The 18,078-nt window shown below is 37.9% G+C and overlaps 1 protein-coding gene across 1 annotated transcript in view; it reads right to left on the bottom strand.

Annotated features, from left to right (window-relative positions):
* The window catches only part of LOC104143367 (uncharacterized), a 417,508-nt gene that overhangs the window by 141,717 nt on the left and 257,713 nt on the right, over positions 1-18,078 (bottom strand). Inside the window, exon 12 of the mRNA XM_068925206.1 lies at positions 2,543-2,787. Coding sequence (XP_068781307.1) covers positions 2,543-2,787 — 245 coding nt within the window. The remainder of the gene's footprint in view (positions 1-2,542; positions 2,788-18,078) is intronic.

Here is an 18,078-nt window from a genome sequence, read left to right as displayed (position 1 = left end):
GCTTCAGAGGACCTCATAGCTGCCTTCCAGCACCTTTGGTGAGGCTTTTGAAAAGGCAGAGCTAAGTTCTTTACTGAGGTGCAAGAGAAGAAAAGACAGTGGACATAAATTGGAACAGGGAAGGTTCCTCCTGGGTGGATATAGGGAAAACTTTTTTACTATGAAGAAAATTTGCTCTTAAAGGTTTTCAAGATTGGACTGGTTAAATGTCTGAGCAATTGCACTGAATTCTGCATTCAGTGTTGACCTTGTTTGCACAAGAGGTTGGACTAGAAACTTGAGGATCCTTCCAATCTACTTGATTCTGTGATTTCATGAAACCTCTACTGAAAATATTTTCCCAACAGTTCCTCACTTGCCCAAATATGGGTGAATTTGGTTTTATATCAGTGATATGTATCCTTTTAAAATTTCAAGCCTTTACTTTCAAGCACAGAAGACTTGGAGCTTTTCAAAAGAAAGACTGCCAGGTTTTTTTTTTTTTGATATGTACAAAACAAAATTATCTCCTTGGACTCATTGTTGGATATTACTGAATTGTTTTGTCTGAAGTATTCAAAGAGAGGAAAATAAGGTCTGAGGCAAAGTTACATGCATTTAAAAAAATCTGATTCTCAGAGCTTGCTGGTCTACCACTAGTGCTACCAGTGCTGCTGATAATACATGGATGGTGACTATGGTGAAAGTTCAGGTCCCCATAGCACCACCCAGACACCACATGTTGACAATTAGGTCAGCTGGCAAACACTTTAAATTAATTTTCAGTGGGAATAGTTCAGCAAATCTAGAAGTAAATCAGAATATACTCTTTTTTTCTCACCTGTTTTTAAGGCACTATGTTGTATTTTAAGTGATTTTGTATGCAATTAATAATTCAATGTACTGGTCAGTTGTAAAATTTATGCTTGATATCAATTGTAATCTCACATTTCTATTTTACTAAAAAAAGAAAGAAAGCACTAGTTTATTGGTGACCTGCAGTATGAGTTTCTCCTCTGAGATTCTCTTAATATTTCCAAATATATAGCAGTAATCACAAATGAATCTTGACATCTAGCAAAGCCAGTAGAAACCTGAGACAATACTATATCTAAAAATAAAGACCAAAGACCACTACTAACAACAGAAGAAGGAAATAGAATGTATTTTGTTATGTTTTATAAAACATAGAAAGTGGAAGATAGAGTAGTGTTGATCCAGCTTGGAAGCTAGAGGTTCCTGGGGGAAAAAAAACATAATAAAAAAATAGGGTGTACAGAGGTGTAACATAATGGGAAGTATCTGAAAAATGGAATACATAAAGGAAACAAAAGCTAAAACATAACAGCCTAAAGCAGTAGTTTTCCAAATGAACTCTTTGAGAAAGGGAAAACAAAATAAGATATCTGCTTAAGTATTTCAGAATGACTGTGAAAGATGTGTAGAGTGTTGATTAAACTTGTAAGTGGTACAGTAAATGCACTTTATGTGTGGGAGATCCCTTGGGAATTAAGAAACTGTGTGTGCTGTAGGCCTGACAGGTAACATCAATATTTTTATTCCACAGTTTCTGCAGAAGCAAAGTAAAGGGTAATCTGCAACCTATTTGGTATCATGGACTTGTATCAGTTGAGATTTCTCCAGAGCTCTCTGGCTTGATCCTCTTCCATTCCTGGTAATTCCTGTCCTTCCTGAACCCTGTTTCTAGGCACAAAGGCCTGGGAGATCCTGTTGTTGAATAATGAGGCAAGGAAGGCTTTATCAGCCTTATCTTCATCCACTGTCACTAAATTATCCCCCATTCAGCAGTGGGCCCACGTTTTGCAGGTTTATTCTATTATTGCTAATGTAGCAGTAGAAGCTCTTCTCGTTGCCCTTTATGTCACTTGCCAGTTTCAACTTTACAGAATCACAGAACGGTTTAGGTTGGAAGGGACCTCTGGAGATCATCCAGGCCAACCTCCCTGCTCAAGCAGGGTCCTCTAGAGCATATTGCCCAGGATCACATCCAGACGGGTTTTGAATATCTCCAGGGAAGGAGACTCCACTACCTCTTCAGCTGAGCTGTGGCTTTCCTAATGCCATCCCTGCGGGCAGAGGCAATGTTTCTACATTCCTTCTTTATAATCTGTAAGGTGTCTGGGACAGGCAGAATTACAGCAAAGAAATCCAATTGTATCTGTAGATATACCATGCACTATTTTTCAGGTGTGGAAAAGGAAATGGAGATCGCTGTATTAGAAAGGGGATATGAGAAACAGTTGCAGAGTCCTGAAAAGAGGAGTGAAAGATGGTACAACTGCTTCCAGAAAATCTGCTGGATTTTTGTTAATTTGAGGTTACCATATTGCCTCTGCAGTGAGAGACGAAGTATTCACCTGCAAAGCACAAAGACCCAAGTTCAAGTTCCATCAGAAAACGCTATATGTTCCTTGGCTTCTCAGCGCATTTATATAAGAAAGTGAGGTATGCGCTGGCCTCTCATTGAATTTCTATTTGAAATATACTTCAGCAGGGTTCCGGTTATCCACACTAATATCTTATTTGCACATTTCTGACTCACCTCGCTTCACATTGAAGGTCTTTTTCAGGATAGAAGCCTCCACACTCCTTCCTCGCTGGATCATCTAGGTGGCCACTGATGCTGAGTAGTTCTTGTAGACCAGAAGCTGTGGGGCAGAGGTATATGTTGGCATCCTTTGCCCCTGTGTAAATGCTGTTCACATAACCATCCACACCACTGCAGTCATTAGCCAGACCACCATTTCCTGAGGCCCAGATAAAAATATTTCCTCTACCAGAATGACCCTAGAGGGAAAAAAATAACAAAACAAAACTGAACTTTCCATACAGACCTTTTATTTTAAACAGCCAGTGTTATATTTCTGCCAAACTTAGAAGGTGTTTTTGATTATGTAGCTTTCAACTACCATGGAATTAATATAGAAAAACTTGTGTTCTTCAGGGAACCCTGTCATACATCTGCAAAATAAGGTTCTTTTCATGTACCTACATATTAACGTTGACATCCATTCCCTCATTTAATTAACAATATTTGAATGTCATTTCCTTTCATGTAGTAATTGTTTTTTCTAATTCCTAAACTGATCTCTTGCTTTAGATGGAGATAAAATTAGAAAATTTCAAGATTTGTTCAGGAACAAACAGATGCAATGAGGGGCTCCTTTTTGCCTTGTGGCTTTTGAAACCTAAATTTGGACTTTCCTAGTGAGCTTTGAAAAAAAGCAGAGGTAGTAAATGAACTTATAGATTTTTGACTTGAGGGAAGAGCTTCCTAACTTTTTTGGTTCTTTCTTTCAGTGAGTTTAAAGCTAACCTGCTGGGACTGGGAACTTTCATGTCTTTAGGACCCTGGAAGCAACTATAAATAATTGTGGTTGTTAGTGTAGGTACCTATGCTGGAGAATCTAGAGCATGTATTACATGACCGCCAAGGAGTTGAATTCCAAAGAAGGAGAAGTTAAAACTGCATTAGCAATTCTTAACCTTAACAGCTAGATAAAAGATATATGGTGGAGGAATGCAATTCAGTGTTCATCAGCTACTTGAATTTCTTTAATAATGCTGGCAAACTCATGAATATTAAAATGAGTCCTGGCTTATGTGACATCATGTAAGGTGTTCCTCTTCTGCTTGGTAAATGGTGTCCATGCGGGACAAAGGAGAAGGCAAGAGGAGAAAGTGAAGTTTGCGTCACAGGGGAAAGGTCAATCTGTAAGGTGGGGAGGGTGTCTCAGTACTTTTTGTCCAGTACCTCTTTTAAGGACCAAGAGATGACTGGGAAACCTATTTTTTGTTTGTCGATTGTTTTTTAAGGGAGAAAAAGGGCATCAGAATGTAAATGTATGAAATGTATGAAATGTAAATGTATGAAACTCATCTGTTTACAAACTATGTGTGTGTACAATCAGAAAATGTTATAGCTTTTTTTTTACTTTATTGAAAAATTTCAGTAAACTAAATATTTTAACTAAATTGTATGTGATAATTTTTCAATTTTAAAGTAGCCTAATCCTCGCTAGCCATTTGTCTGGTAAGTAACATATAAAGTTAGTTAACATATTAAGATAGCAAAAGAACTTTGCATCTGGAAGAAAAATAAACTTTTCAAATAGATTTGAGATAAATTAGCTAGAAATATCTCTAAAAATCTCTAATAAAAATATATAATTAATTCTGATCAATTGCTTCTTCCTTTAATTAGTGAAATTATTTAATTAGTTAGATTATTTCTGTGTGAACTTCCCTATGAGTGGAAATATCTAAACATCAATCATAGGATAAATCCGAAGAACACCTTTTCCAAGAAATTTGGAAAAGTGGTAGAAAGGAGAGACTTCTGACAGATAGTTTTAACTAGTTGTATGCATCCAGATGAAGAAATACTTGCTCTGAAAGTCTGCATGCGCAAAATCAAAATGCATGTTATGCTGCAGGTTTATTTCCAACTCAATTCCTGGCACATTCTCTAGTATATATTACCTTTCTAGCTCTCTCATCAGCCCCCAAAATCATTTGCCTTGAAAAGAAGACATTCCATGCTATTTCCCAAGGAACAGCATTTTGACCAATTAGGTCAGAAGTGGCTTCTGTATTTCTGAAACAAAATCTGGAAAAAAATTGAAAGCATCTTGAATATAATACAATAACCCTTCAGTGCCCTCATTAACATTAAATAAATCCTACAAATAAAGTGTCTTGGTTTTGCAAAATATATTAATTGGGTGTATGTCAGGAACAAAATCCAGGAACTCACTTTTAATATTTCTTAAATCAAAAGCTTCTTGTTCATAACAGCTAACCCATTTAGATATTTCTTCACTCTCCCCCTCCCAAAAGCCAGCTCCTTCAGCTGACTGCTGCACTCCAGTGCTGTCTGTATGGGTTACAGCAGTGAAATATGTTACAGACATCTACACTTAGAGTTTTCCTAGTGTCAATGCTACTCTCTCAAAAGGCTGAAAAAAATACACAGATTTTCTTAATGCTCAGAGCCACATTTGTTACCAAGCACCTCTTGAAACTGCAAATAAGTGCACAGATTTCCATGTGGATCTGACCCAAAGTGTCTTCCAAAAGTGAATGAAGATTCCAAATATACCGGATCTCTTTCTGGTTTCATATACTTCCACGCACATCATAAACATACAACTGAAGATAAGGGTATAAACACAAGCAAAATCAGTCCTTTTTATTATCTATAATTCACAGCTCCTCTGGTTAGCATTGTATGTTTAAGCCGTTGCAGAGTGATAATGATCTATGTACTGATAAAGTAGGAAGTGCATAACACTAGGAGGTAAATCTCTTAAGAGCCCCAACCTGCAAACAAGTTTGTTCAAATGTTCTTTTATGAATAGGTCCATTGAAATCAATAGAACTACTCATGTGCATAAATTTAAGCATATGCAAAAGTACTTGAAGACAGGAGATTTAGCTCTTAATTATTTTAGGTCATGGAAGGAAATGGAGGCCACAGTTTCTCCCAGAACAGGTGACAAATCTGCTTAGAAAGGTCATGTGGAAGCAGCATAAGGAAATGGTGTATAAGCAGTCTCATCCAGGAATATGTGAGCATACTGATGTTGTCATAGAGGATCCAGTGGGGGGATGAGTGATCTAGGTAATTATACAGCAAAATCTTTAGAGGAGACATCCCATACAAATTTTAGAGAATACAGATCAGGGACTGAAGATACCTGCTCGGTGCACAATTCACTCCAAATAATTTGTTAGACAAATCTCACCTCCTTTCTCTATTTGCGAATTGCACAAGACCCGTTTATAACTTTCTTAGATTTATTATTCAGAATTATTCCCTGAATGAAGGTGTATCATTTATGAGTAGTTCACTGTGAGTGCTTGACATTCAAAATTTGGCATTCAGTATTGTTATGTTGGTTAGTCAGAGCAGAACACATTGTATGCTGTGTTTCTCTGAGTGGAAGTAACTCAGAGTCAGGTTTTCTATTGTAAATCATCATATTTCAGAATTGAAAATTCACTTTCTATTCCTATTTTTCAGTAATCACAAGACATCTCACATAAACATTCTGGCTACAGGCAAAGTAATTCAAAATTAACACATCATTATTTTCCTAGAATTATTTTGTCCTATTATATCTCTATGTCCTATAATGTGTCTATTATTCAGCTATAACAAGAAGGTTTATCAAAAGATACATCAAAAAAAAACAAACAAGTAAATAAAACTAATAGAGATAACTTTATCCAGCTGCATAGTGGGATTCTGTGGAAAGTCCCATAGCTTACTCATAAGCACTAATGTGTTAAGAACAAAATCTCCCAAAAGTGACAGTATTGAAGATGATGTAAACTTTGGCTCTCTAGAATCAGTCAGAGGAAAGGTTAGAGAATGAAGAGACTGCTTTACATCCCAAGAGACTTTTTATTGTACACTGATAAAATGGGGGAAATTTCTGTCTTGGTCCTGCTTCTGAAGAACCACTTCCCACATCACAGAACAAAATTTTTCATGGTTACCCTTCTGCTGAAAAATTCTGTAATAAATAGAAGAATATAAAAACATGATAAAAGCAGAGAAATCATTCTGAACCAGTTCCTAACTTCTATTTCTCTTGAAGAGGAAGGAAATAGCTAAAGAACTGGAAGTGAGATATATAGGGAAATTACATTGTTCTTAATACAAGGAATATTTAGTAATATCTTAGCCCTGTCTTGCAGTCAGTCATCCTAACCATCCGCTCAGAACTGAACTTTTTATTTTCCTTCAGTGCAGCTGAACTATATCGACAGAAACAATTTCTTCAGGGAGAGTAAATGTGCCACTATGTATGGTTTGATGAAAGACTGAATCTTTGTATTCTTGGAGAGTAAGCCTTCCTGTAACAAGGAGCTAACGTTTGAACACGTCAAAGCAAGCTTTTTAGAAGAGGAGATAAGAGCACTTGAATGATTCTTACAAAGTGGTAACTGGCCCAAAAGAAAATATTGTGTACGGTAATTTATTCTGGGAGTTACATTTTCCTCGGCCTTGAAAAGAACTTTTACCATGACTCGGTATGCTGGGTTTAACTCCCACCCTCATTTAGAAATCCTGATCAAAGATATGGACCAACTGTACAAGCAAATATTTTATTCATACAGCCAATATCACTGGCATAGACATTGGCAAGATAATAGCCAGATCCATATTAGAAACGGCTAGTAAAATAATGTCAATTTGAGGTGGGATGTTTATTCATATTTTAAGTTTTAACCGTGCTGTTAAAAGCTATGCTGCAGAAGCCTTGATATTTAAGCAACTATATGAAGCTGAGACTACTGTTATTAATACAAACTCTTCTGCTTTTTGAACTGGGAAATAGTACACCATTACGGAGCTTTTATTGCCAGTATAAGCTACAGCTGTGCTAGAGGGGGATAGCTACGCTAACCCACTGGCATTATCTCAGCGCGTGGCCTGTCCAAGGTCCCCATTCAAATGGACATTCTAACATACGGAATTATCATGATTTTTATTGCAAAAGTAATGCTACTTAGTTCTAAGTCATTAGTGTTCTAGCTGCTAGAACGAGAAGATTACAGCAGAAACTTTTTTCCTTTTAAAAAGAAAAATGAAAAACCTCCCTTTCTGTCCAGAGCTGCTCCCTGCCCAGCCATGAGAAACATAGATTGAGTTAAAAATAAGGATTCAAAAATTAATAAGTAAAAGGATCCCCTTTCTTCTCATAGGCTTATTATTATTATTTTGTAAAATCTCTTATTTCAGGTAGCCTGCCTCCTCACTTTCAAATACCTGAGGCTGACCATGCTGGAAATGCTGTCATTTCACCTCTGAGAGAATGATTAAATCTTCCTTCGAGGGGTGCCCCTTCATTGCCCCCTGGACTGGATCTGCCCCCACACTCAGTGAACGCGTGAGTAGAAAATGCACTTCTTTAGGACATGCAGCATCCAATAGGCCCAAATACATTGGGCATTCTTAGACGGTATTAATATGTAAGTAGGTGGTTAGGACCCTGCCAGGCATGTTTGGGCAGGCTGCCCACAGACGGTATGTGAGGCCCTGGTGTGGATTGCATCCAGGCACAAAGCGCTCTTGTCTGTTCCTGGGAGTGCGTTTTGAGCAAGTGAGGTAGACATACCTTTAGAAACCTGAGCAAGGCAAACTGTTCCGGTTCATGTTAAGAGCAAAAAGGAAATGAATAAACATTGTAAATCTTCATTAGCCCAGCAAGAGTGAAGGGCACTCTCTCACGCACGATATAGGGTAACAGGAATTAAAGGTAAATAAGAGTGAATTGTGAATTTTGCTGCTCTTTTTTGGAGCAAGAATTCCATGAAAATCCTTGGAAAGATTCTGTTTTTGACAGGTAAACTGAGGTATTTCAGGAGTTTTTGCCAGTGCAAACATACAAAGCACGCAAAGAAGAAAATTTGTGTTTACTAGTATCTGCTAATGCAGAAGAAGAAGCCAAGAGTGCAACAGGGTTTGCATAGCCCTGGGGTGGTCCTGCAACGACAGCATCACCGGGCAGGGATTCAGCCGTCACCGCATGCCCTTTCACCTGCCTCCTAGATGGCTCGAGGCAGTCAGTTTGAGGCCACAGCTGCCATGGCTTTGGGATGCATATTCTGGTTCTGGAACATCACGTGCCGGGTTTCTGACATGACGTTTTGAAATCCTGGTTTGTGGGAAATTGTGGAACATTTGGTTTCGTACTTAGGTGGAAGGAAAGGGAGCACCAAATTACCAAATGACCATGCAAATAAGAAAATCTGTGTTTCGGAGACTTCCAGTCTAGTGTCCTCACCCTTTTCACAGGCCACTTACTATGTATAAATACCTATTCCAAGGAAGTAACATGTGTATAAGGACAACGTATTTTTAATCCCTACATGCACAGTAGTAACAGCTAAAATGATATAGAGACAAGCCTCTGAGGGGGCTTCAGTATTGCTAACAAGAGTATTCAGTTGGTGGAAAAAGTCAACTGTACAGATGATGTAACAAAATTATCTCAAAGAATAAGGGTAGATTAATTGCACTAGGACAAAGACTCAGACAAAGCAAAGCCATATACAAATAAGAGCAAAGATGGGAAGCATATGTAGCCAGAGGGAAACTCAAAGCAGATGATGGAACAATTTGAGAGGAGAACGATCAAACTTACAGATATAGCCAGTTAGACCAGAAAACTCCAGAGAAGGAAGTAGCAGTGATAATGGGCAATACAATGAACAAGCGAAAAAGGCAAGACTGTCACAGAAAAGACAAATGCTAAACTAGGTCTTGTTAATTGGAATATCATATATAATACAAGCAAGGCAGTTTTTCCACTCTGTTTGACACGGCTGAGGCTTTGTCCAGGGAGCAGCATTTAGTTTGGACTACCACATTTTTCAAAAGGTACAGACAAAGTAGAGGGACTTAAGAGAAGAATATCAAAAATGATAAAAGGTATTGCAAATAAGGCCCAGGAGGAAAGCTTAAGAGACTGGGATATGTTCAGTCTAGAGAAAAGAAGCCAAAAGGGAGACATAATAACTCTCTACAGTTGCATAAAAGGGTGTTACAAAGAGGACAGGGACCAATTATTCTTTTTAGTCAATGGGGACAAAACAAGAAGTAATGGACTTTAGCTGCAACATAGATAATATGATTAAATATTACAAAAAACTTTGTAAATGCAAGAACAGAGGGGCCATGGAGCACACTGTCAAGGGGATTTCCAGAATCACCTCCACTGCAGCCATTTAAGGCCAGACTTTATTCCGGTCTATCAGCAATGGCTTGAGTTTAATGAAATCAATCCCAACACAATACATGAGGGAAGGAGAAAAAAAGACTGGCCTAAATGACTTGTTTGGGATGTCTTTGCTGGTAAACAGCTGTATGATTCTCTGACTCTTTGCAGTATAATGAGAGGTTTATTTGCTAATGTTAATTCTTCCCTTGTCTGTAATCCCTATCTTCATCTGAAAAATAAAATTCACGGACATCTTTTCCAGGCTTAAATTAGTATTGATATGTATCCACCTGTTGCATTTAGAGTAGTGACCATGTTTCACATCCTCAGATTGGTTGGTCACTAGTGTGTGTATAAGTATTAGCTGGGAACGAAAGCTTTTATGCCTTCTAGCTGCAAGGTAATTCTCGGTTTTAAATAGTGGCTGGTTCTGCCTGATGCCTTTCTGCAGTTGCTACAGGTATGGACAAGATTTTGTTTGATCTTAGTCTTTAAAGCTCTTTCAACTCCCTATCCCCCGCTTTCCATTAGGTAGAAAAAGCACAGTTAATATGTTAAACCTACACATTCTCTACTTAGAATACAACAATTCCTAAAGTAAATCTCTGCCATGAAAATGTTGCCCCTGTTCCTGTGCCAGCTGCTTGCTAAACATCCTTTATGTGGCTAGAACTGTTAAAACTCAAGATAGAAAGAATGCGCATCAACATCTGCAAAATGAGCATTAGGACTAGTATCACCATTCAGGCCACTGACAGCTTGTATTACTGACAAACTTTTTCAATTACTGCTAAGAAATTCCCAGTTTATAAGTGCAAATTAGATTAATATTTAAGCCAAAATTCTGAGGTACCAATATGCAATTAAACAGAGAAGGGGTTTTTGTTTTTCTTTTTTGTTGTTTACTGCATTGAAATACTAAGTGTCCTCAAACCATTGCTTAATGACATAGACTAGAAATGAAGTAGCTGAACGAACCCCCTATATGAACATGTTCTGCCAACAATCATTCCAGTGCCAGCAATAAATTCCCAGACTAAACAGTTTAAATTTGGCATTCTCATTTGTGATGCTGTACTTATGCTACACTCACAAGATTGATTCTCTGAATTCAAAGTATTCTAGCAAATGAATTATTAGAAATATGGAAGTTTTGGATGACAACCATATGTCTACAGGAGATTAATTTGATATTTGAACAGAACACTATCCTTATCAAGAGAAATTTGAGGTGGTTTGAACCATAATAGCTACAATCAGGGTCAGTCAGGCTTCCATTCTAATTCTGCTTTCAAGAGTCTAAATCCAATGCTGGCTGGAGCCTGACAACCAGCTCTCAGAGGAGATGAGAGGCTTTTTTTAGTAACTACAGGAAATACTATTCTTCCGTACTAAATCTATGTGTTTTTTCCTAAATTTCACCTGATTAAAAAAAAAAAATCTTTTTCTTGTATAACTAAAATATTTTTCAGTTGAAATTGGAATTTGTCCAAGGACTAGTTCAGAATGGCTTAGGTATTCTGAAAATGAAGAAAGAATATGAATGTTTAAAAATGGACTGCAAAACAAAACAAACAAAAAAAAGCTTCACAAGCATTTTTAAATGTGGACTTAATATGCGTGTGTAGCAGCTGTATTGACACAATGGACCCTAACGGCTCCTTCAGGTTCCTTTCATACTGTATTATTTGCTCAGCAGTTAGAGTACCAAAAACAAATTTTGGGGGAAAAAGCCTATATTTTTGCAAACAGCTGCATTTAGACAATGACACAGGCGATGTTATCATATGACTTTCCCAATAGAAATGTGCACTTGTTTAATTCAAGTATTTAGTATCTAGATATAAGGTGGTCTGTGGGTTAGAAAGGCATGCAAGTCAGAGTAATATTTGGCCCAAGGGCTATGAAATCTTTAGCTGACAGATTCAATAACCAAAAATAATGTAGCCTTGCCCTTTATTTCCTCACCTGCCAGTTTCCAAAGACCATTCAAATTTAAAAAATGTTGCATACGTAACTAAGCTCATTTTCTGTTAGAAATAATGAAAGATGCTTTGGATTTATTGAGCAATTTTATCTGATTTATGAAAACCACTCTTGTCCACTCTACTCTTTTCTGTTACAAGTAGAGTGTACTATACTGGGAATACTGAGCTAATACCCTCGAGGAAGAGCATGTGACTGCAATTATTTATGAATTAACATGTCACAAATTTGAAGCTTTGAGACAAACACATTTCCCAGCTGCACATTTGTGACTTGTGAGTTTGTAAATGGCACAGATGAAATAATGACTTGCTCTTCTTCATTATTCCTCCTGTATATTGGTTAGTTTACTTGCTGGATATGTAAAGACAGGTAGGAGTACTTACATAGATATTTATCATTCACAGATAGTGTAAATTAAACATGCCATTACTTTATCAGCTGTGATAATAAATACTTGATGGCAGAATATATTGCTCTACAAGTGATGCTATCATTGTTTTTAATATCTTGCTTGCCTTTAGAGATACAAAAATGATTTCTGAATGCTAACACTACTTAATGTGCAGTGCAGGAGAAAAATTCTACTGCTAAAGAATGAACTGCTTAAAAAAGGGTAGTGGTATGTGCTTAGTTAATGCCTTAACCTGATTTGTGCTTTGGGAGCCAAACAATATTTTGGCCGATATTATTAGACACATACTTGCTTAGTTTGTCCTGCAAACTTAAAAGTCAAGCAGAAATCAAACTCAGATGTCTTAATCGACAGCATAAACATAAAAGCAAGAAATATATGTAGAATACATATGGTTGTGCTGTCAGATATACAACAAGTGTAGCTGATAGACATACATACACATATTTGTTAGCTGGCTATGTAATATTGAGATGAAAGCCCACTTTCAAGCATGACCTGTGATAAAAAAATGCATATAAATAAACAATAAACCAAGATAACACTAGAATAACATCAATTAAAACAATTACAACAACTTCCAGTCATCATGAGGTATTGTTTCAGTTCCATCTTAAAACAGGAAAAGCTCCCAATTGTTCTTAAATCAACTGGTAACTGATTCCACATTTGTGGAGCCTTGAAACAAAAAGCTTTTTATCCATAGCTTGTATTCATTCTAGGACATGGTAGTTCCATAGCCTGAACAGAGTGTAATGTGTAAGCTGTTCTAAATGAATGTGGCAGGTTGAAATAGTGGACACTGATTGGCACAGTACTCTAATTGCTATGTTGTATATGTATTTTAAAAGTAAGACTTTGCAGGGGAAACAAAGTCTGATCTAAAGTTGACACGATTGATCAGTTGAAAGTGCAATTCAAATCTATGGAATTTTACATTGCATTTTCAATTATGCCAGATATACATGCATAAGTACAGAGAAAAAAATATTGCATATGACGTGGAAAAAAGCCTTTGCATTCTGTTAATCAGTCTGTGGTATTATAAACGTTACTAACTCTGTCTCTTTGTTCGAATTTGCAAATAGCAGGGTATAAAAGAACATGAAAGTGAAATTAATATATATATATATAATATGCTTATTTACTATTTCTTCTTTAAAGTTATAAATAAACCACCAAAATTTTTTTTTTCTGCCCTTCAGAAGCATTTGTTCTTCAGGTGCTGATTTCCATATTTTCCCTAGATAAGTTCTCAGGAGTCTGGAGAACTGGTAGGATTATGACACCAAAAGGGACAAAAGATTGGAAGTTGTTTAATGACAGAAGGATGGGACATTTAAATCATACTCTTTAAAACTTTTTTTTTCTCCTATTAGCACTTCTAGGACTTAAATTCCTGACAAACACCTCAGAAAAAGGCTCTGTCAGCCCTTTGAGAAAGGATGCTGAACACCACTAGTTGTAAAGTTCTCTAGAAAGTCTTCATGAAAAAAAGGATGAGGGTATCAAGACTTGATACCACTGAAGTTAAAATAAAACACAGATAAAAGTGAGAAAGCTCAGTGGCTGTTATTTCTTTATAAATCATAAAGGCACTGCAAAGGACAGAGCAAAAAGGAGTAATTTTTATCATTTTTCCAGTCTTGTATATAGGTCATATTCAGGGAGCTGCTGCACTGCCACTGAATCCCCCCAAAATCACATTCTGTGAACAGAAGAAAGAAGGGTGCCACATCTGGGAGGGCCAGATGCCTGTGTGAGAAAGACATTTTGGAAAAGAGCCTGTTGCCCACAGTGGACTGTATACAGAATAAAATAATCAAAAGCTGCGTCAGGGCAAGGCGTGACTTCTGCAGGTAGGTAGGACTCTCTTGAATGGTCTGCATCCTTGGTGTGGATAAGTAGGCCGGGCAGTGGACCTGGTGCTCACCATTTCATGAGTGCATGGCGAGGTGCATGCAGAGCCTCGTCATGGCCCAGCGCACTGGCCAGTGCATCAGCTTGGCAGTCACGATTTGTTACTGCTCAGAACCCTCCTGCTTCCTTCGGTTCAATGGAGGAACGGAGCAAAGATGGTGCTTTTACAGAAGACAGACTGCTCTGATGGAGGAAAAAGCGTCTATGCATGTGGATTTATGACCCTGGAGACTGCAAACCTGCCGGACCACAGCAGTGCAAGTGGAGGAAGAGGACAGTAGGTCATGCTTAATACTTTAGCAGAGAAGGCTCACTTTCCAACCATGCTGAGCCCTACCTCCCATGCTGCTGTCTGCCACAATGCCCTTTTATTCTGGCTTCTTGGTAAGGAGCAGGATTTTGAAATCTAATGCCTTACCTGTCCAAGAGGTGAACCACGCTATTTTTAACTCCCCAGCACCTGCAAAGCCACAGAATGCCACTCTCCTGGATGGCAAGCAATTTGGCCAGCCCAGCTGTCTGTAGTAGCTAACAGAGTCCTGTTTTATTCTCACTGTTAAGCACTTCATGTCTTATATAAAGAATCTCATATCTTTCTCCGTGAATGCAGAAAAATCTCTGGAGAGGAAACACAGAACACCAAGGTCAAAAATCTGGCCCTGACAAAAATAAATGGACCAGGTTGTATCCCTAATTTAAGGCAGGAGCATTAAATATTGAAGGAGGTCTTTATAAGGGATCTACATATCACCAGTAGCCTGATAATTAAATCTGACACAGGATTAAGGACTAACAAACCCAGAAAAAAGATATATTTTGTTTTGCTCATTCCTCCAGAGTAAAGAAATATAAAATGTTAAGTAGGAAATGATGAGGATTTTACTGCAGGCATTACATCATGCACGGATGCAGTTATTGCAATAACAAAATCCATGGTCAAGATTCCGTTCAAACACATCCACTAGCTAGTAGTACCTAAGCTAACTCTGATCACAGAGAACTGCTGATCAGAGCTGGATCATTCCACGCATCAGTGAGGAGTAGGGAAAAAAAATCTGGGTTTTGCAAAGGACAGGCGGAGTAGGAAGAGATTAATATACTACTCTCAAAGGGGTAATAGGGTCTCTATGATGAACTAATGATACACAGTCTGCAAGCTGCATAGACTCACAACTCCACAGTACTGCAAGAGAACACTGCTAGTTGGAATTTACGCTTATCTGGTTATTTTATTCCTTAATAGATGGCCTAATGCCCTTGAGTCTTAGAGCCTTAAAAACAAAATAAAAATAAATGCAGTAAAATGAAAATAAACGACTGAAAAAAAGTCACACAAAAGTGACAAACTGACAAAAATAGGCCAAATTTTGAGCCTAGCAACCGCAGTTACATACCTTTAAACTTTGCGCCTTCATGAAAATTATCTTTTCTGAAATCAGGAGTCCGATGAATTGTCTAATACAGCAGCAGCACATCACCTAATGAGTTTCCAGTTACGGGGTAGTATTTTGCAGTTACATGGCAACTATGTGTTAACTCCTTTGGAAACTAGGATAGCTCTACAGCAACCCTGAGCTACTGCTGCGGCATTATAACTTTATAACAGGGTCAGTCAACAACTTATTTCCAATGGGTTTCAGAATGGCAGTTATAACTGTCTCTGTTTTTGCTACTTCAGTGTCTATATTGTTCACACAGTTTCTACCCTAGCACTAATTTATGACTGCTGATAGAAACCAAATGCCTCTGATCTTCTTTGTCTGAGTATATCTGGGGATTCCATCCTTAATTAAACACAGTAGTTCTTACAATGAAAGGAGAAAAATGAGAAGAATTTTCTGAAGTCTAAGTTGTTTCTTTCCATTCACACAAAAGAGAACAAGAATTTTGTTTGTTGCTGTTGAAAAAACTATGGATATGTTTTTTGAAGAATCTACTTCCAATACAGCTAAACAACCCAAAACTTAGTAGAAGAGAAATCACATTTTCAGTAACAGGAGACCAGCCTTGAAATTTCAGCTGAATTCTTTAGTTAAGATATTCCAAAGGCAAACAATATGTCTTTTTTAAGTTATACAGCAGGAAAGTCTGTCAGACTTTTGCAAATGAAATTTTAAGAAAGGGCATTTGAGCCCTTACAGCCATAAAACTATGGCATGAAGAGTCCTTTGTGACTGCCCAGGTTAGCCAGAGAGAGTCTTATTACCTATGCAGACGAAAGTCGTGATTATCTCTGTAAAGTGCCTAAGCTCTGAGCTCACTGCTGAGGAAGAGGAGAGTCAAAAAACCCCACTTCTCTAGGGTAAGAAGATGCTGATGACCAGGTGGCGGATGGGAAAAGCTAGGACTACAAACTGAAGAAGAGCAAGAGTGAAAGGTGGTTGTGAGAGAATATCTGAAATCCACAGCCAATTTATGAGAGAATAAAGGAGATGTATACTGGAATAGGTTTGAGGGGAAAAACTGTAGTGGTCTTAATACCTGCTGGCAACATGGGGTTGAGACAGTGGAAAGAGTCAGGTTGACAGAAAACAGCTGAGATAGATAGAAATAAGGCCCAAGCTGTTCACCTGATACAGTCAGAAGTTTGCTAGGTAATCACAGCGCTGTTAGGCCAAGCTATCTGCAACGGTGACTAGGGTCCTGAAGCACTCATTTCAAGGGCTCCCCAAAGTCAAAGAAGCTCCAGTTCTCCACCTAATTTTAAGTACTTCAGAGATGAGTGAAGGTTAGGAGAGCAGTTATCCACAACTCCCTCTAGAGAAAAACAGTCACTTCCTAAGAGTAAATGCTGGACTACATAATCTGAACTGCCTTTTCAGGACATGAAGCTCTCTGTCATTGTTTATAGAGGAAGTCTAGCAAAACTAAGTTTCCACACACCTCTGGTATGCATGGACAACAGGCTTCATTCTTTGTAGAGGAAGAAACTTCTGTGGGATTGCAGGCTTCTAAAAAGAGAAAGTTCATGAAAATGAGTGCGTAAATAAATCTTAAAAGACAGAAGTGTTTCTGCAACTAGTTTTTGGAACCGAAGAGTCTTAGTGAATCTAAGGAAACATACTAGATGGAAAGGGAAAGATTTAGCAAGGCAAGTGGACCAAAACAGATATTGATCCATGATTGCAGAAGGGTAGACAGTAGTAAATTAGGAAGAGGACTAGGGTTCAAATACTCCATGTAACTTCAGATCTTATCTGCCAGATAACCCTGGCAGCCAAATCATGAGGACAGAGAGACAGAAGAATTTGGTATTACCAAAAAAAAAAAAAAAAAGCCTAGTAAAGGAACTAATTTTACTTGCTCAGCTCATTCACTTGCAAGTTGAGGCTTTTATGTTTTGCTGGTTTGCTACCATTCAAATCATAACACATGCAGAAAGACCAGGCTTAAACAGATTATGTGACCGATATTTTCCAATTTCTCTGCAAACTAACTTGCTACAGAAGATAATGGTCTGCCTGAAAAACTGTTCTTTCTGGCCTCTGACAGGAGCCACAGTGAAATTGAGAGAGGGCAAAAGAAGTCAGCTGCCATTTTCACTCCCATTTTTTATGGAAATGTGCAACAGATTGGTGAAGACATTGAGAAGGCTCTAAGGCAATCACTCTTTCAATTTGTCCGATATTAGTTTCAATAAGAGCTGAGAACAGAAACAATTGCCAACAGCCCCTAGTTGATTTGTTAAGGCTCACTCTTGTCCACTTCAAATCACCTTTGACATTTACGAGCTCAACTTTGAAAACATCATTTGAGTATTATTATTTTATTTGATGCCTCTATTATGTCAGTGCCTAGGCTGCCACAGTGCTAAAAGTGGTGCATAAATATCAAGCATACCACTGTTTCTTGTATCTCCACTTTGAGGACAACAAGGAAGCTTTTGCTGTTGTATACAGATCCAATACCTCCAGCATTACACATACAAGATGTGCCTGTTGCTGAGGTAGTAGTTTGGGGAGATTTATGTAGATATACCCAAAGTGAATTTGAAAAAGGGGAGATCCAGTTTGGAAAACATTT

This window comes from Struthio camelus, chromosome 1, assembly GCF_040807025.1.
Source record: "Struthio camelus isolate bStrCam1 chromosome 1, bStrCam1.hap1, whole genome shotgun sequence".
Lineage (NCBI taxonomy): Eukaryota > Metazoa > Chordata > Aves > Struthioniformes > Struthionidae > Struthio > Struthio camelus.
The sequence above is the reverse complement of the archived record's forward strand: the minus strand, read 5'-3'. Positions and strand labels throughout refer to the sequence as shown.